Genomic DNA, 21,413 nt, shown 5'->3' with positions numbered 1-21,413 from the left:
CAAAGTCCACTTTTCACAAGAGGGATAGAGAAAAGATTTACCAATGAACAATGCAAGAAGCAAACTTTAGACTCCAGTAGAGACATAGTTAACACTCAAAGTGACACTGCAGGCCAAACAGGAAAAAAAAAATGTGTTCACATCAACAAACACAGTAAGGTCATCTTTGTCTCATGTTCTGTCAGTTTAGTGGATAACTATCTATTGACATAAAAAGTCCACAAGGTGAAATGAAGACCTTTTGGTCTCTATGGATATGCTTTGATAAGATATAGACATTCTTGAAAATAATTTTTAATTTTTGTTAGAAAAATGAAGTTCATTTTTCCTCCGGGATCTGCAATAGTTAGAACTGGGATGATCTAAATCCCCTGTTATTTATGCCTTCATGTATCTGCAATAGGCATTTCCTCCATTGCCTGACATTAAGAAATTCTATTTTAAGAAAATCATAGGCCAGGAATTGAAATGTAGTCTTAACATGGCTCTTGAAGTTGCAGTAGGATGAAATTCAACAACCTCTTCTTGATCATTTGAGGATTTCAAGAGTGAGTTTGTGTGTGAGAGAGACAAGACACAGAGACAGAGAGAAGGTTTTACTCCATCAGTTTGACAGCTTATGACATCTAAAACTTGCAGATTTTATTTCATAGCCCTCTGTTCATATGAGGATTAAAATAAGTACTAGTGCTGTTTCCTAGGATTACTATGCTTTTGGATTGTCAGTGTGGTCTCCAGATAGTGTTGGAGTTAAGAGGTTTTTTTGTTTGTTTGTTTTGGTTTGGTTTTTGTTTTTTTTAACAAAATCAACCTAGAGGTTTAACGTTTGGGTACAAAAAGTAATTTCACAAGTGCAAGACAGTAGGCAGTTTGTCTGAAAAAAACACCCAGGAGTTTTCATTAGCTACAGGAGCCAACTGAATGATATGGCCGTAAATAATGCCAATTCCACCTTGGGCTGCCCTGGCAGCACGACATCCACATCAAAGGCAAGAAGAATGGCTTCTGTCACATGCATCAGGACACACATGGTATTAAGTTCATTTGTGGAGGGAACCTCAGTTTCCTCTGTCTGGAAGAGTGAACTAGAATGCTCAAATACCACTAAAGAACTTGTTTGATGTTCTGCCGGGGGGCCAAGCAGATTTAAGAAGGCCAGGAGATGAAGTTCAGAGATCTGAAGGCTGCCTAGCATGTAGGTTCCTACTACAGGGATTCTGCCTGTCTGCTGACCACCACCTAATTCCTTGAAAAGGGCCTGGCACCTGACAAATGTCCGACAACGCTTGCTAGAATGAGCAAAGGATGAAAGGAATGGCCTCAGAGCAGAAGAGACTAGATTCACTTTGTGTGGTGCCAAAGGCATCCGTGGGTAAAAATGTTAAGAACATATGCTTTGGTTAAACTTTTGAAGAAATCACTTTTTAACAGTTAGAATTCTCCAGAGATGGAGCAGACTCTGTAAGGGAGTGATCTCCTCTCCTTTTGGGGGAAGCGAGTGGCAATAGTATTCTTGCAGAAACTGGATAACCATCTGTCAAGGATGCTAGAGCAATGAAAATACTATTTACATCATCGAACACCACAAGGGTTTCATTTTTATCCTCTCTGCCATTTCTATAGAAAAAAAACCTTCTGCTGACATAAAATCAGCAAGCCAAAATGAAGGACTATTAACCATTTGAGGAGAGACTGAATAGCATGTGTTATAGTGGGTCCCAAATGTAGGTACATAAAAACATCTGTGGCGATGTCACAAATAGAGTTCTGAGTCCCACTTGATCTCCTTTCTCTAGCCTACTCGGTATTGTCTGAGCAATTGCCTCCTCTCTTCTGTACCATCACCTTTTCCCTCCTCATTGGGCTCTTTGTCCTCATTGCACAAACATATTAGCTCCCATCTTTAAAAAAAAAGAAAATATCCTCAGTTGACCTCCCTTCCCTCTCCAACTACCACTCAATTTCTCTTCCTTTTAATGGAAAATTCAATCAGTTTCCAACTTCCCTTCTCCACCTGACTGCTGAGCTCACACAAATCAAGCTTTTGATCCTTGTTACTGAGAGTTCTTATCCAAGACACCAGCAACTTCACAATACTGACTCCCAGGCAAGGATGCATTCTCAGTCCGCAACTGAGCTGACCCCTGGGCAGCATCTGGCACTGATGGGCACTCCATCCCTCTGAAACACTCTCCCACCAAGATGTCATCCCCTACTGGTGTCTCTCTTACCTCACAGGTCTTTTTCGTTCTCCTTCTGCTCTTCATTCTGACTTCTTCACGGTGGAGTCATCAAAGGCTCCAGGTTTAAACTGTCTTTTCTTTCTTGGGTGTTCTCCTCCTTTCGCTAGACCCTTAGTGATTTCTCTGCCATGGTTTATCTACTCTTTGTACACACAAGATTCTCCACTCTGCAGCAGCCTGCTCCTCTTCACTGAACCCCAGACCCATATCTGAATGTCTCATTGAGGGCTCGGACCTTCATCTCAACAGATTCAAACTGAGCTCCTGATCATCCCTGGCACAGTGAATGATAACCTTCCCAGTGCTTAGATAAAACACCATAGGATCTTCCTTGACTCTTCTTTCTCTCACACCCTACCTCCAACCTATCACGTCCAGTCAGCAATATCTTCCAATATTCAGAGAAAGAAGTTAGGCCTCTACCTAACATTATTCACAAAAATAAACTAAAAACAGATCAATGACTAATCAATTAGTATAAAAGTATAAAAGTGTTTTAAAACATGAAACTTTTACAAGCAAACATAGGGGCAAATCTGCATGACCTTTGATTCCACAGTGGATTCTTAGATATAACATTAACAGTAAAATCAACAACAACAACAACAAAAAGCTTATGTTTCACCAAAACTAAACACTTCGGTGCATTAAAAGACATCATTGAGAAAGTGAAAAGTCAACTACTGTCGTCTGGATGTTCATGCCCCCAACAAAATTCATGTGCCCCAGTGAGAATGGCAACAACAACAAGAATACAAATAACAACACTTGCTGGTGAGGATGTGGGGAAAAGGTACACTCACACATTGTTGGTCAGACTGAAAACTGGTACAACCAGTCTGGAAAGAAGAATGGAAATTTCTCAAAAGACTAAGAATGGAACTGCCACATGACCCAGCTATCCCATTTATCCAGAGAACTAAAATCAATATACTACAGAAATACATGCATACCAATGTTTATAGCAGCATAATTCACAATACCTCAATTATAGAACCAGTCTCGGTGCCCACGAACAGATGAGTGGATAAGAAAATGATACACACACACACACACACACACACACAGAGTGGAATTTTATTCTGCCATAAAGAAGAACAAAATTATGACATTTGCTGGCAAGTGAATGGAACTGGAGAGCACCAAGCTTTGTAAAATAAGCCAGATTCATAAAAGTCAAGTGTTGTTTTTTTTTTTAATCACATGTGAAAGCTAGAGATAAAAAAGAAAGGACATTTTTAAAAAGAGGATCTCATGAAAATAGAAGGGAGACCAACAGAGTAGAGGAAGGAGATCCAGAGGCAGGGAGGGAGGAGGGGAGGGCCTGGGAAAGTACCAGGGAATGAAATCTATGAAATTCTGCTATTTCCATATATGAAGAGACGACAATTAATCTACATTATATATAATCATGGTACACTAGTTAAAACAATAATAATAGAAGAGAGATCAGTAGAGTAGAGCAAGAAGATTGGGGGACGGAGGAGGGAAGTGAGAGGGAAGGCACTGGGGAAGGAGACTGGTCAAATTATGTTATGTATATGCACATTTGAATATGTCACGATGAATACCACTATTAGGATAATTATAATCCACCTACAAAAAATTTAAAGAAAACTATATGCTGAAATCCTAACCACCAATGTGATATAAACTTCTCTGGACTCAGAAATAAAAAGATAAGCAATTAAGCTTAAAAACAGAAAATAGAATTGAACCGACATTTCTCAAAAAAAAAAAAGATTCACAAAAGATACTTAGGAAAAAATACTCAACATCATTAATCATTAGGGAAATGTCAACCAAAACCATAAATGAGGTACCACTTCACACCCACTAGGATGGTTACAGTCAAAATAAATGTGAAATAGCACATGCTGGCAAATGTGGAGAAACTGGAATGCCTGTCCATTGCTAGAGAGAATACTAAATGGTTCAGGTGCTGTGAAAAGCAATCTGCTAGGTCCTCAAAAAGTTAAATACAGAATTACTATACACCTCTCAATTCAAAAACAGGTACTCAAAAAAAAAATACCTAAATACATATATTGTATGGGCATGTTCATGTCAACACTATTCTCAATGGGCAAAAGGTGAAAACGTTGCAAATATCCATCAACAGATGAATGGAGAAATCTTATTTATATGGTATCTGAATGATCATTCAGCCATGAAAAGAAGTGAGGTACCCATACAAAGTAGACCACGGATGAACGTCTGAAGCATTACGCTAAGTGAAAGAAGCCGGGCATGAAAGGACTGTGGAGCTGGAAGGGAGACCAGGGAGAAAGTGCTTAACGGAGAAAGGATGTTCCTTTGATATAAAGGCAATGGATTTGGACACAGTTGGTGGTTGGACGACATTATCAATGTACTAAATGCCACCATATTGCTCACTTTAAAATGGCCAATTTTATGTCATGTGAATTTCACTTTAATAAAGTACTTGTTAAAATTCAGCATCCAGCCCCTTCTCCTACCTCCATTGCTACCACCTTGGTCCACATCACCACCTCCTCTCACCTGGATTACTACCAGCCTCCTCATTGTTCTCCCCTTCTTCTCTTGTCTCTTTAGTCTTTTTTCAACACAACAGCAAGAAAGATCCTGTTTGGAAACTAAGATCATGTTCCTTCTCTGCTGAAAGCCCTCCACAACTCTTTACCTCTTTCTTGTCAAAGCCAAAGTCCTTGGAAACCAAAGGAAGGCACCAGGTGCTCTGAACTCAACCTTGTCCTCTTCCTTTCTCCACCCTGATCAACCAGGCTCACTGCCGCTCTGGGCTACTCTTCAACATTCTTGAAGTACAAGAATACTGTACTTTTTTATTTTGCCTCAGGGCCCTTGCACTTGCTGTTTGTTCTGTTTTTAATGCTTCTCCCCAGATAGCTACAGCTCTTGGACCAACACCAACATCATTACCCCTAATGCAACACTGTCTCATCTGACCATCCTATTGAAATTGCAGAAGAATACATTTTCCTTATTTCCTTTCTTAGCTTTATTTATTACCATCCAACACACAATGCATTATACTTAATTTTCATATTTATTTTCGACTCCCCTTAAGTGTTGATCAGAGAACCTAAAAGGACAGAGAGTAAGGATCTTTTAAGGACAGTCTTTAAAGCACGTGGGTACCTGCTTGCCAGTGTTTCTAAGTATGGTAGATGTAGAACCATGAATAGCTCTCTTTTAACACGTTTCCTGGTTGCACGCTTTTAAAGGAGCAAACCACAGCTCCTCCCAGTCCCTGAAAGGTAGGAAGAACTTCAAAAAGATCTTAAAAAGAAGTGACCACTCAAACTGGCATTTGCAGCAGTGCATTAAGAAACCTGGACCCCAAACACATCCAAACAAATAGAAAAACTTTCCCGTATTAAATAAAGTCTAAATGATCATAATAAAAATAAGGATGAAAGTCTTTGGTTCTTTTATTGATATTATTATATATATTAACTCTTCTTAAAGCAATAACAACAACAACAAAAACCTTTTGCATATGATAAGGTTTTTAAAATGTCAACTGCTGAGAGTATATGTACCTGGCTGCATTTCCTTTGTGCCTCCTTAGGAGTTTATCATCAATATCCTAGAGAACAATCTCCCTATTTAGTACCATTTCCCACCATCAATTGGAAATCAGTAAAGTGCAGGGGCCTGCCTGGCTTTATGATCAAGATGTTTATAAAACCTACCTTTCAAATATTGTAAAATATTTACATAGTCAATAACAACAAACACTTATCAAAAAATATAAACCAAAACCCATGGCTTCATGAAGTTTCATACAAGCTTCTTCCCCGATTTAGTAATATATGCCATATAAAAATATTCATATTATTAAGAAATGGTGCAGCTGTACAGTCGTATCATCCTACTGAAGTAATAAAAACTGTTTCAGTACTGTTATCTGAAGATGCTGGGCTGCAGCTCCCACGTTAATGCAGCCAGGCCTCAATCAGTAAGCAAACTAATCTAAATCAAATTCCCTCTAGTTGAAAATAATCATCATGTGCTGCCCAGAGGTGGTGAGTATGAATGGATGACTGAAAATATTCATGGTAATTGCCAGTTGCTATTTATGCTGACCAGATTTGGAGGAGTTTACTTAGTATCTGAGCATGCAGACCACCAATGCTAAACATGTAGGAGCATCACTCAACCAGCACACTCAAAGCAGCCTGGGATCTTCTCTGCAATGTCACAGTGTGGTGGTTTTTTTCTCAGTGTCAGATACGCTGCTGGTGACGGAATGGAAATTTATGATTACAGTTATTTTATTTCCAAATAACTTGCTACCATATCTAGCCCAGTGGAGTGTAAGTTAAATATTAAGGACTAAGCAATCACTTCCAAAGCCCTAGATTTTTTCTATTTACTAGCAAGCAGGTGCAAACTATGAGTGAAAACAACTTAAAGTTTTTGTTTTGTTTTGTTTTGTTTTAATTATGGGGTTGTTGTTTACTTGATAGTCCTCAGTTCCCAAATATATGTGGCCACATTCGAGTCAGGGTGTTAAATAGGTAAGAAGGCCAGCTCTTTCCACGAGACACCTAGGCTTTTAGGCTAACTCCCATCAGCCTTCACCTTTCTCTGTGTTATAGACCATAATGGTTTTTATCATCGCCATCATCAGAACTAGATTAGGTATCAGGAAACCTGAGTTCTAATTCCATGTCTGTAGCTAACAATCTAAAGAGCTATATAATCATGGGGAAAGCCTATAATCTCTCTGAGCTCTAATTTGCTAGTCTATAAAATGAGGGGGTTGGCATTAAATGCTTTAAAAACAGAATAGAAAAAGGCAAGGCAAAAATGACTACCTAAGCACAACAGAATTGATCCCAACTTATAAAGGCAAACAGATGAGATGCCATAGGATAAAAAAGGAATGCCATCTCTCCAAAAGAGAAAGAGAGAAATGAAAAAAAACATTATGACATCACATGGTGATGAAGATGCTCAAAAGAACTGACATATTGTAGTCCTATGAACATAGGACTAAAACTGTCAACTGTCAATTGTCAACCTCTATATTTCCTTTGACCTAGTAACTCTACTTCTGAACACAAATTCCCAATGAAAATATCCCTAAAGAAAAATCAAAGTTCTCTAAAAAGAATCTCCATAGCAGCACTATACATATGAGGGGAAAATTGGAAACAACCTGTATGTTCAAAAATAGAGACACAGTGAAGCGAAATCTGGTTTTGCTAACAAAATAGAACACGGGCCTCTATGGCCATTTTTTTTTAAAGGCTGGACTATCTTCAAACAGCAGAAGTATTCATGTGATATAACAGGAGATGGAAAGGTGGGTCACAAAATGCATTCACTGTCTTTGTGATTTCCCCAAAAAACACACTGGTGAAAACCAGAGGAGAACCTAGAGGGATACAACTAGTTCTTCCGGTTTGTTATTTCTATAAAATTCATTACAACAGCAAAAAATTCAAAGGGCACTGGGGAGGACAAATGCCCTCTGAACTAGTGTTCTGTTTGCACTTTTCAGGCTTCTTCTATGTCATTTTTCTAACATGACTAACATCACCTTATACCTTCACCTGAAGTTTCATTTTCCAAGTACTTTCAAAAGGATTGCTACTTGCTTGGAAAATGATCAGAATCCATGCATACACATCAAAATAATAAACTTCTGCACAGATGTATCCTGTGAAACCATACCATATGGATTGGTGGGCCTTTGTCCTCTTCTCCCCAAATGTCATTAAGGGGAAATGAAAGGAAACAGCAAGAGTTAGGAGGCATATTTACAAAAAAAGAAAAAAGAAAAGAAAAATTCAAGGTAAAAATAACTCTAAAGTCAACCTTAATAGGGCTGAATATGCCATGAAGTGAATGTCTTGGAAAACTGTCATGTACCTCTTATTCTTTCCTTAAACACTATAGGTCACTAACCCAAGGACAAAAGTAATCACTGTGGTTGACTTGGCAATATATCTTTCTGCTGTAGTGTATTTAGATAAATGGACTTACAGAATTCATAGACATAATTATAGCATGGTATTCAGCTTTAAGGTACAGAGACAGCTTTGGATTATCATCCCTCTGAAAACTTAAAAAAAATATAAAGCTTTAATAAAACCTAAAATCATTTTTAATTCACAGTTCTCCAAAAGAAGCATTAACTGGTGACAACAGTCTTGGAAAGAGAAATGGTGATGTTCCCCAGAGCTGAAGTAAATTTTCTTCCTTTCAAAGTTATTTTTTTCCTACTAATCAATATTTTTAAACAGAATGTTTTAAGCTTTAAGACACTGGTGTCCTCTAACATCTTCTGAGAATGACTAAAAAAAGTAATGGTGTGTCATCTGGAAATGCTACCATACAATCATACACACGTCTTACAGTGATGGCTAGAGCTCAAGTCAAAAGTATTTTTAATCCATCACATTTACAACTTCAGCAAACCTCTGAAGTTTCTAGGTTATACTAAATAGATACTGGCAAGAAGCTATGCCTGCTTTCTACTGTCACAAGCATCGTCTAAAACTTAGAATATAAGCTATCACGTTCAAAACTATTCAAAAGTCAAAGTTAATCTAAGTCAATGGTTTCTAGTGATAGACCATATGTTTATTTGTAATCAACAAATTATAAGCTTTTAGAAAATGGAATTACCCTCTCAAAAATGAATCCCAAATGTATATTGCAAAATGCAACAGATTCCACTGAATTTTTTTATCTGCCTGAATTATTCCATAGAATCATATTAATATATTTTGCAATTCAAACACTATTTACACATCCTATAGGTTCTAGGAGGCCTCCTTATAATTTACAAATTTAAAGAAAATGACAAGCAGGCAGAACCTCAAGATTCACATTAAATGAAACAAACTTTACACACTGTGATTTGAATTAAACCACCATCATGTGGATCGTTACCCAAGAGATAAGATAGCAATTCCATGTTTAGACAGACTAACTCAAACATTCACTCATTAAAATACCACGTAATGAGGCAGTAACAGGAGGCAGCCTTTAAGAAAATTAAAAACCAACTTCAGAGAGATCACATAGGTGTGAGCCCATCATGATGTAAACAGAAGTTAAAATAAAATGTAAGTTCCTCCAAAGAACTTCAGTGGCTAAGAGGCCATTTGCATTGCAAAGTCCTCTGTCTACTGCATTCTTAAGAATTGTACCACTAAGATTTGTCAGTGCTATGGAGACACTTCAATTAAAGCTATGTGGTAGAGCTCTGTGTAAATTAATTAGTTGAGGTTACACAGACTTTCTAAATGAGGCTCTCTAAAACAGCCTCAGAGATATGCAAGATTTGCAAGGAATTAAAATTTAAATACAACTTACTAATCAATTCTTCTTGCCTTCACATTTCAATGACATTTGGTGTAATGATAAATAAGTCCATGAAAATACTACTAACCAAAATTTTATTTGCTTTCAATTGGAGCTAAAGGAAGGGACTTTCAATTTTACTTCTGATACTCAAGTTTCATTCCAGATTTTATCTAAACTTGTTGGCAAGAGTTTTCATATGATAACTATAATGAACTGGATCCATATTTACACGGAAAATGAGTCTATATTTGAAATTCACATATGCTACAACTAAATTAGCTATCTAGTAATTTCTATAAACAATGTCATAACAAAAATACAGATTTCATGCTCCTGCACTGAGACATTACTTTTTAAATTTGTTTATTACAATTCAGCTGAATAATAAAGTTTGACATGTTTTATTAAAGATAATATTATAATAACTTCCTTTCTTTAATTCAAAATACTAAGAAGATGTTTGCTGCAAATAATTTTGAAAGCTATCAGAACCAAATGTCTGATAAATATTTTTTTTTTCAAAATAAGCAAAATGCATGCAGAAAAATTGTAAGAAGGTTGCATAATGGATCTTACTGTAAACTGAAAAAGGAAGAAATTTGAAATTTTCAAGATACCAGGAGCCTTCTAATTATGTACATAAGAGATACATGAGCTCTTCTGTAATCCTAAAATAAAGTCCCTACAGTCTCATTATAGTGATTGTGAAAAAATTCATACTTGTTATACAGTGGAGATGATTCAGACATTTTTAATGGCTAATTTGTTTCAAGAGCATGGACAGTGTATGTACAAATATATCTTTTGAGATTGTACCATTGAGAAGAGGCTGTCCTTCATGCACATCCTTCGATAAGACGGCACTGTAAACATCTTCAGGAAATCCAGTCTTGCATAATGCGATTTCACCAGAAGCCTCTAAAGACGCCTGCAACAGAAGAAAAAAAAAATGTTGCTACCTCCTTCAAATGAGAAACAGTCCACTTGGCATCCAGCCTCATTTTTTCAACTATCTTGTACAAACAGCCCCTTTGTTTCTGAAGGGTTACAATTAGAATGTAGAGGGCAAAGGGTTAATCTTTTTGATAACTGGAGTAGAAGAAACAAATCCCACTTGTCTAGTCCAGTCAAATCTAAATAATACACATTCCAGGTTCTTCTAAGGACTGACCATTTCCATTAAAATGGCCATTGTGACTGAAGAACTAGCAAATGGGAGTGGAGTTGGGGGAGGGCCAAACAGCCTGGGGGCCCCACATATCCCCACTACTAACTGAAATTCTCATGAAAAAAAAATGTATATATTCAAGAATGCAGGTTTTTATATCCTCATCTAATTCTCAATGAAGTCTGTTTCAACATGCCCCCTTCATTAAAGAATGAAATTATACTAGACTTACTGCAGGATATAGGTTATTATACATACCAAGTCAAACCAAACAATCAAAAGTTTATGTTCTTCTAATTTGAAGGACAAGGTTCTATCAAGCAATATCTATTATAAATAAAGATCAGTACACTGGTGTTTCTCTTTTCACACTTGAAATTAGAAAGTAACCAAGAATCTCCTGCAGCCATACACAATCTCCCTGCACTTAAAACTCCGTTACACCAAGTGCTATTGTACTAACCCTCCAAGTCACTATTTCTGGCTCTACTAACTGAAGCACAGGACAATTTGCTTCAGCAGAACTCCAGAATCATTTACATTAATTACAGGAAGGACTTCCCTGCAATGATGGAGTTCCAAACACAGGAGGAGAAGAGCACATGAAGGCCCTTCCCTAGGAGTCATTTCAGTGGCCTCATAGGCAGCAATACAAATAGTGCACTGAATCGAAAATTGAGAAAAAGAAAGAGAAGCCTCAGAAACAGAGATAACTCAGAACAGGTGTGTGGATGAAGCCATACAGTACAGCTTCATAATTAAAGGAACACCGGGATTATACATGTGAAGTTTTGCAAATATGTCACAAAAAAATCCAGACTATTCTCATAGTTAAATTGTTCTTTTCCAACCTGAGAAAATAAAGAAAATCAATTTCAACTTTATTAAATATCATACAATAGTGGAAAATGAGGCACTAGATTAGATCCATCAAATTCGTGGGCAGTTTTTAGTCTGTTAATGTGCAAGAGCAGATTATAAAAAGTGAAGGATAGAGAGAAACCAACCCCCATACACAGGGGTGAGCAGAAACTGGTATAGCCCCTTCAGTACAATCTGGCAAATTTCAGTGACGATGAACGTGGGTGTATCCTACATGGTAGACAAACTCCTAGGGAAACTCTCTGGTGAGCGCTCCAGGAGACACGTGCAGGATGTTCAAGGAAACATGATTGTAACACCAGGAACCTAAATGTCCATCACCAGGAGTGTGTGCTAATACATTTTCACAAAGACAAAAACATGGAATATCCAAAAACATTCAAACTGAAGAATTGGGGCTACATTTATCCACAGGGCTACCTCTCAAAAACAAACCAAATCTAAACAAACAAAAAAGTTCCTTTAAAAATTCTGTGTAAACCTGAAAGAGCAATTTAATTATAAACCAACTTAGGAATGCCTATTGTTTTTAGTAAGTTCAAAAGCCTATTTCTGTGACATTCCAAATTCAAACTGAAGACAAAGTACGCAGCATAGGAATCTTGCCAAAAAGTAAAAAGTATGATTAATGATTCCGTTTATATAAAATTTAAACACAAAAGATAATAAAATGTTATGGACACATACACAAGTAGAAAGAATATAAATACACACAAGACAGTGATTGTAGCTACCCCTGGGAAGGGAAAAATAGAGAAAACATCAGAAGGATTCTACAGATAGCTTTAAATTTATCTGTAATAATTCATTTCTTTTCAAAAAAGAATCTGAAGCAAACAAGGTAAAGTGTGAAGGTCTACATAGGCACAGGGTTATAAATCATATTACTCTGCACATGTCTTATTTGTTCTCTATATTTCATCACGAAAAAGAAAGTATTAGGAAACAATTGAGGAGTAACAAGTGAGGCTTCCCGTGCCATCAAGTTGGGGACATGACCAGACGTCATGATACTTGACACCTGCAATTACCCAGGCATGATCACCAGCCTGGCACAGAGCAGGCACTCAATAAGGGAAAGTTTTGCACTTAGCTGACCAACACAAATCCAATAATGGGAATGCCCCCAGTTTGCCTCATTACATTCACAGATGTGTTGTAAAACTGTGTTCTACTGCCATAGTAGGGGGTCTGCCTCTTCTCTAGCAGGGGACTCCCAAAGAGGAAAGCTATGCCAAGGCCTAGCCCAAGGAAGTAGGTGACAGCAGAGCTGGGCAGGGCAGACTGCCAGAAGCAAACAATGGCAGGCAAACTGCAAAGAGGGGTCACATTTCAACCTGGGCATGAGATTGGGACAGCCTGCTGTTTTATAGGGAAGCACTGAGATCAATGAAACGTAAAGACTAAAAGGAAGACCTGAAGCTTCCCTTCAACCACAGGACTGGCATCTATCTAGCTTCCCAGCAGATCTTCCCTGAGGAAGGAATTAGCAGCAAGGAGACTCTGGTCCAAACCCACAGGAAGGGGATTTCCAGGCCACAGAAAGACCATCGGGAATAAGGTGGATGATCACTTCCGATGCTCAATATCCCCCTACTTTCATAAAAAGGAATTTCTATCAACATGTTACCTGTTACCTATCCTCTCTATGTTCATTTTCCTCACAATACAAAAGGATACCTACCTGCCTAGGTTGACCATGAGAACTATCAAAACAATATTTGTAGAATACATCTCTAACAAATCTCATCTACTCACCATAAAGACCCATGGAGGCTCTGTACTACTTTGAGATTTTGATAATCATTTTATGTAGCCAAAGACTTTTCTTAATTCTTCTTCCTCAAAACAAAAATGGATCCACAAGATAATATGCTATTATTCATCTATAACATGTTTTCAGTCTCCACTGAAGCATTAAAATATTTACTTCTCTCCACTAATTTTTTATAGTATCTCTTCTTAGTTTCCCAGTCCAAACTAACAAGATTAATATGTTCAACAAATAGGAAGAACTCAAATAAATAAACTCTTAAGAGTAGAAGTACTGAAAAAAAAAAAAAAAACTAGAGACACGGAAAGCTCACTTCATGCCAACCACTGTGCTAGTAAATCCATATCTCATTTAATTCTCCCAGCCCGAGGCTGGGACTGGTACTAGGTCTGAGACTGGCAAGGAATCACAGAGCTGGTAAGCAGAATCTATCCAAGAATGTTAAATCCCCTCTCGAAGCTTCTGATGGTAATTGGCTTTGGAACACAGAAAAGTTCTTGAGGCAAACCAATAGCTACAGTTCAAATACTCTACAATAGTAGTTCTCAACTAGGAGGGGGAGTCGACCCCAGGGAACATCTGGCAATATCTAAACACATTCTTGGGTATGTGCTTTGGAGTGGGGTGCTAACTGGTTTCTGGTGGGTGGAAATCAAGGATGCCGCCAACCTTTCTACCATTCCCAAGACAAGATCTACAACAAAGAAGAATCCAGACTAACATATCAATACAGCCAAGGTTAAGGAATACTGTATACAGTGACTCAAGGAAAAGGAGCATCCATCTCACCGTTTAACAAGCTGCATAGGTGAGAAGCGCACTATTTCTTCAAATAGCCCATAAAATTCTTGCTGGGACACCCTCCTTTCCCAAAAGCCAAAACTCAGCCCCTGTGGTATATTCCAACATTAACTGATCACTCTGCCAGGCCCAGGAAGCAGCTCTAGAATTGAAAAAAGAGGAAATCTCTCCCCTCAGCAAGTTCACAGTGGATATAAAGAAGAGGTTGTAAATAACACACATTTCCCTATATCCGAACAGCTGGTCACCTAGCTCTTGCTGTAAACATAATAAATAGTATCTCCTATTTTCTATAAAGCAGTAAATATTTTAGGCTTTGCAGGCCATGGGGATCCCTACTGAAAGTGCCCAGCTTTACTACTGAAATGCAAAAGCAGCGTTAGACAACCAGAAAACACGTGAGCATGGCCATGTTCACTCCAATAAAATTTTACTTAACAGCACTGGAACTTGAATTTCACTTAATTGCAAAGTGTCAAAAATATTATTTTCCTTTTTTTGAAAAACCATTTGAACATTTAAAAATGTGTAAATCATTCTTGACCATACCAAAACAGGCCATAGGACTAGAGGTTACAGATTCTTGGAATAGTATAAATTTTATACAACGTTGCAATCTCACTTAATTCTCACAAGAGTCCCCAAGGAGAGAAAAATTATCAGCATTTTAGAAATAAGCCAATAGGTTCTCTCACACAGCGAGATACCCTCACATCCAAGGAGAGGAAGAGGAAGGACTCCGTAGTCTTTCAAAGTACAACAAATAATTACGATTCTCTCCAGAAACATGTACTAAATGTCCATGGTACTGCAAACAGAATAAGACCCAGCCCCTGCCCTTATGGAGATCAGGCTGAATGATGCAGAGGTTATAAGAAGGGCCCAGGGAAGAGGGTCAGAGCACCCCAAGCAGAGTCCTGGTGTAGCAAGGTGGGGGAGGAGGTGGGGGCAGGAAAGCCATACCAGGCACTCACTGCTTAAGTTAAAATGAGGCAGCAAGAAAGAGGATAGCGCCCGGGAATTATAATGAGTTCAGTGTCGCTGGAGTCCAAGAAGCAAGTCAAGAGTTGAAGCTGGAGAGTTAGTTGGGGTTAGATGGTAGATGGCTGGGGGCTTGGGGTTATTCCACTGGTTACGGGGGAGAGGAAAAGAAACCAGGAGAGTAACAGATAGATTGTATTCAAGAGAGAATCCTCTGACTGCTTTGTGGGAAATAGGGTGGGTGACAAGTGACAGCCAGGAGACAGCTTAGGACACAGACTTAAATCAGGGCAGGGGCTGCAGGGATGGAGAAGGGGCAGATTTTTATCAATACGCAGACAATGAAAATCAATAGGGCTTAGAGCAGGGAGTCACAGTGGGAGGGAGGGAGGAAATGATGTCCTCCCCCCTATTTCCAGCTGAGTGACTGTGAACACGAGTGCCACAAACTAGAAAAGATAATCGCAAAATTATAATGCCAGGAACAAAGTGCTAAAGAAGCAGAAAGAAGGGGATGATAAATCTGCCCGTGGAAGTCAAAGGAGACTCCATAGCTAAAGTGACATTTAGGCCCTGACTTTAGAGATGATTAAAAATTTGCCAAGAGAAAGAAGAGGAAGTTGAAAAGCGCGTCCCAGGCAAAAAGGTACAGCAGAACAAAGCCCCTGTTGATTTATGTGGAGCTTGCTGTTCACCAGAACAACGCCCATGTGGCCGCTTCATTCACTGCCTATTTGGGGTCTCTAGAAACAATGATTTTCATTTAACCCTTGGAAATCTGACCTCAATAATTAGTAATTCTAGCTTTTTCGTGTGTGTGTGTGTGTGCTTCCTCCCGGCTTTCTGCATCGTGAAACTCTAATGAGACACTCCAGTGTCTTCATAAAACTGCAACTCAGATACTGAAGACTGGGTATACCATGTGCCAGATGTGAAACTTCCGACAGACTCAGAGCTGTATGCTGAGCTCCTGCCTGAGAAGGGACAGTGGAGTGCTTGGAGCTTGGACTTCTAATATTTCCCACTGCCTGATGCTGAATGCCAGCCATCAGTACTGTCCATGAGACCCTGGAAAAGCCATGGTTCCCCCAACTGTGCAAGAAAGATAGCACGTAGGCATAGGGCAGCTGCGAGGATTCATGAGTCAACATGTGTAAAGCTCTCAGAAGAGTGCCTGGCGCCAGGTCATTCAATGTATCAGCTATGAGTCACAGTGGTCCCAATACCATTAGGTCACCAAGGATCTGGCTTGTGGTATGTCTGTCACATACCCTTGCACACCATTGGGGACATTTGTTTAAGATACAGATTCTTGGAAGCCAAGACTCACTACCAAAGAATCTCAAGGAATGTGATAGATAAGCCTGAACATTTAACAAGTGTCCTTGTCCATGTGGGAACACACATCCAGCTCTCATCTCCACCTCCAGAATCCTTTCTAAATTCCAGAGACAGTGCTCCAACATTTCAGCCCCAGTCTTCAAGTCTTAATAACTTGGCAACAAAATGGAATAAAGAAAACATGACTTACTGGGCACAGTGGCACATGTTTGTAATCCCAGCAAGTAGGGAGGCTGAGGCAGGAGGATTGCAAGGCCAGTCTCAGCAACTTAGACCTTATCTAATGATTTAAAAAAAAAAAAAGGGGGGGGGTGCTGGGAATGCAATTCAGTGGTTAAGTGTCCCTGGATTCACTCCCCACTACTCATTGTGCCCATTTTGTTACTGGAAAACGATGCCTTTTGATTGTGTGGTTTTGTTCTTAAAGGGGACATCACCCCATCACTGCCCATCCTTAAAGTGATTCATCCTTAAAATGACAAGCATTGGGCAAGTCCTCGCAGACTACCAGGGCGAAATTCCTGCTGGTCAGAGGATCTGAACTCATTTAGTGCCGCTCCCTGCTCTTACACAATCAGCTCACCTATCTTGAGTTTCAATTTCCTCTTACAAGTATTTGCTCTACTCTTCCCGGGCTGAAGATCGACCTCCTTGTCTAAAAAGGCAGGAGTGTAATAGGAGTTGAGGAGTTCTGCTTGCCTGTGGGTATTAGTCTCTCTAGTTCTGAACTTGGCGGTGACATGGTTTTTTGTTCTTGTTAATTTTTTTTTCCATACTGCCTCAATCCTGTGAGCTTTCAAGCCCTGAGTCCATGACTTTTTTAGGTTCCTGTTATGAGTATTCTTTTTTATACTCCTCCTTGGTCACTGGATCTTGCTTTCCAATTTCCTCCAAGTCACTCCTAAATCCAACCTCTTAAATACTCCATGTGAAGCCCACAATGGACTGGCTCTTGTCCGCTTGCCTCTCCACTTTCTTCTTGATCAAGATCGTTTATGACTATTGGCTAAAAAAATGTCAGCCCACACCCAGAAAGAATCATTATCTTTTCTTTCTAGTCGGGATGACTGCTTAACTAAAGCCTAAACTATGTTATCACACCTCTTCATCCATCACAGGTTTTCCAAAAAGCATCCTTCTCTTCCTTTTTCCCTATCAGATATTCTATGGGCATAATCTAATAACAAGTAGATTATCCTGCAGCAGATGATCAAATGCAGGCAACAAAGCTGAAGCCAATTTCAATGTGTTTGCTGCCCTTCCTCTTTATGAAAAGAAAGGCAGTTCTACGGGCACAGAGTTAAGACTGAGAGGTGTGTGGCAAACCTGCTTAGGTTTAAATTCAGCCCCCTGCCCATGACCTGTATGACCTTGACAAGCTATATAACATTATCTATGCCTGGGCTTATTCCTCTACAATAAGAATAATAACAAATAATAGTTAAAAGTGCAAACTTTGCACAAAGTCCTGAGTTCAATCCCCAACACCACACAAACACACACAAAAAAGGTGCAGGCTTTGTGGGATTATTGTAAAGAGTATAAAGGGCTTAAAAATAATTCCTGATTCACTGCAAAACAAGGGATAACTATTATCATGTTTTCGCTACTGTTTTTTGTTATGGAGACCTTATCTCTTTGCTTTGTAAGTATCTGAGGAATATTTTAAAAGAAAAAAGGTAGGGGGACTGGGACTGTATTAGCTTAGTGGTAGAGCAATGCTTAGCATGAAAAAGCCCTGGGTTCAATCCCTGGTAGCCCAAACAAAACAAAACGAAAAGTAGGAAGATTATAAAGAAATCAAGTTCACAGGAAAGTAAAAAAAAAAAAAATCAGTTCACAAACCTGAATTAAAAAAGCACAAGTGGGATTCTTTTGATAATATGTGATTTGTGGGTTAAAGTTAGGGGGCAGCAAAGGGAGGGGAAATGACCATGGCAGTACTTTTATTGTGCAGGGATGTCTTCCAGATGATGTAGGCAAGTGTAAACAATTAACTAAGGCACTGTTAAAGTGGTTAGTTGGGTGCATGGCAACAGAATAATGGAACTTTTCAAGACCAATTCCGCATGACTAATTTTTTTTATTTTTTAATCCAATTTATCATCATAAAATTGCATTTGCCAAATTCTCTACATTTCACAGGATTCCATCCATGATGTTGGAGGTTGTGCTAAGAAGATTATTCAAGAGCTCCTGTCACTCTTTAAAGATTTCCTCTGTGTCAGTAATGCCATTGATGACACTTTGAATTTCATACCCCTGAAAACACGCTTAAAATGTGCAGCTTAACCCTGAACGACTTCAATATTTTTGTTTTGTCATGTACGATTCTGGAGGGAGAGCACAGCATTTTGCACAGGTTCTTTGACACTGTGCCTTCCTGATGCACTCTAGACAAGTTCAGGTGCAAAGAATACCTATCCAAAACCCACCTTGTGATTTCTTACTTTGCTTCCACTGTATGACTCGGATGTGTACACAGATATCTCAAGTATTCACTTCTTATTTTCCGATTGCCATTTCTTTTACTCAAGTAGAGACAAAGAATCTAGCCAAATCATAGCATTGGTGCTAGCACAGGAACCTGACAACCCAGCAGAAATTAACTCTCAGCCAGTAGATAGCACTACAACACCTCAATGGACAGAAGTCTGAGTCCAACATATAAAATGTGGTTTAGAGTGGAGCTTACTAAAGCTTAGAACGATATGTAAACCTACATTAAATGTGGGTTGGGTCAGGGAGATCTGTGCAATGCCATACCTACTCTGTCTAGGTGAAGGGAGGCTTCCCAGGCTTCCAGGCTTCATGAAGGGGCCTCAAAAGACAGAAGCTTAACATGAAGAGTAGCAGAAGGTTAATGGAACGAGTAGCAACAATGCACCTACAGATTCAGCTGGCTTCAATGAAAGTTTGACACAATCATTAGATAGTGGTGCAGACAGCTGTGCTATTAAATTTCCATTAAAAGTTCTAGAAGTGCCTATGGCAATTCCAGAAGAGATGGTCAAACCCCGCTTAGATTGATTCTGTCCCATCAACTCATTACACTGCCAGAGACTGCAACATGCTTATATGTAATATTCAAAATGTCATCAAATATACTTGGCATTAGACTGCACTTACGATCAACTTGGGAATTCTTTCAACTAAATACAATGAATATCAATAAGTGCCAATACTCATTGAGTGTTTGTGATGGCATGAAGGTATCTACAATGCCTTCCATGCATGATAACCTAAACAAAGCCCCTAACAACCCCATGGGGTAGGTACAATTAGTAGATCCATTTTTCAGGCAAGGAAACAAATGGAGGAAATTGCCCTCAGTCATTTTAGCTAGTCAACTTGGGGATGGTATTCAACCCACCACCAAAGAACTCTATCACCTTTAACCCTGCATAGCCACCAAAAAATGTCACCAGGGAAGCATCCATGAACAATGACACCTAATACCTAATTGGCTGAGGGCTAGTCATCATCCTTTGTGAAATCAGACCAAGTGAAAAATCTGCCTTCTTCCATGATTAACTGTTCCCAGAATACAATGATCACATACAATATGTCATGTCACATAACACAGGATATATGACAATAAAATACTTTCAATGTTCATGATGGAAAGAACTGAAGTGAAAAGGTGGTCTGACCAAAACTTCTAAAACAGCTTCATTGTTAAGTGATCCAAATCAAAGCCGAAAGCCCAAGTCTCCTTACACTGAGATTCCTCTAAAAGTACACATGGAAAATTATAAGTATCTGTCATGGCTAGTGTATTAATTTCCAGTGGCAATTCGGATGAGAGAATAATTACAGTCTGTGATAAACTCCTTGTACACTTTCTGTACTCTGGAGTTCCTCACATTCATGTAATTAGGCCTGATTCACAAAACCTGGAGCATGGTTTCACTTTTTTAAAAACAGTTGCAGATGTTTATCGTCCCCAAAACTCTGATTTAATTTGAATAGCTAGCCATAGTGAATATTTACTTAATTCTGGGTCCTTGATAAGATAAACACAACATAATTATAACATTATTCTTATGAGAAAATATCTTTTATGGCACAGCTTCCAAAAATGCACTTCAGTGAAAGGAGGGCAGTGTCAGTAACTTGGAGTTCAAAACCATTTCTTAACTTGCTCCAGAAGCAACATCCTGTCTAGTGGAGTTCTAATAGATCAAGCCATAAGAAGCAAATGCACAAGCCCTGCACGCTAACTGAGGGGCTGCCGGGCTCAGAGCTTCAGTTCCAGTTTCAACCCAATGGCCAAGGACTAGCAGTTTCCATCCATGGATATTGTGAATGACTTAAGTCTGGCCATTTCTGAGCGGCAGTTCTCAAAATATAGGTCTGTACCTCTAGGAGTCCCCAAATCCTTCCAGGGGATCTGCAAAGGCCAAACTACTTCCATAATATCCTAATGTTACTTTAATTTTCCACTCTCATTCTCTCGGAAGGGTAAAGTAGACTTTTCCATAGGCCATGTGACGTGTGATACCTTAACACTGTAAATGCAGAAGCAGATAAGTTCTGTCTTAACATTTAGCCAGACAATAAATAAGCTGAAAAATGTAGAAGCATAACATTACTCCTCTTCCTCCTCGTTTTATATTTCTGGACAGTGTGGTCATTTTTCATAAAAATTAGTACTTACATAATACAGGCAATGGTTTAATATTTTTAAATGAATTAATAAGCATCATAATTTCTCTATAGAAATTGATACTGATAGACATTACCCACATTATAAAAATTCACTGGAGAATTCAATAATTTTTAAGAGTGTAAGAGAGTCTTGAGACTAAACAGTTTGTGAACTCTTGCGCTAGAGAACACAGGGATGGACTGAATTTGCCTGAAGGCTGCATCTGAAAGAACAATCTGGACA

At 38.8% G+C, this 21,413-nt stretch overlaps 1 protein-coding gene across 1 annotated transcript in view; it reads right to left on the bottom strand.

Annotated features, from left to right (window-relative positions):
* Window positions 1-21,413, bottom strand: part of Cdh2 (cadherin 2) — a gene marked incomplete at its 5' end in the record, with an annotated part of 209,462 nt that overhangs the window by 170,635 nt on the left and 17,414 nt on the right. Inside the window, one exon of the mRNA XM_048806592.1 lies at window positions 10,389-10,503. Coding sequence (XP_048662549.1) covers window positions 10,389-10,503 — 115 coding nt within the window. The remainder of the gene's footprint in view (window positions 1-10,388; window positions 10,504-21,413) is intronic.

The sequence above is a fragment of the Marmota marmota genome, unplaced genomic scaffold (assembly GCF_001458135.2).
Source record: "Marmota marmota marmota unplaced genomic scaffold, marMar, whole genome shotgun sequence".
Lineage (NCBI taxonomy): Eukaryota > Metazoa > Chordata > Mammalia > Rodentia > Sciuridae > Marmota > Marmota marmota.
The sequence above is the reverse complement of the archived record's forward strand: the minus strand, read 5'-3'. Positions and strand labels throughout refer to the sequence as shown.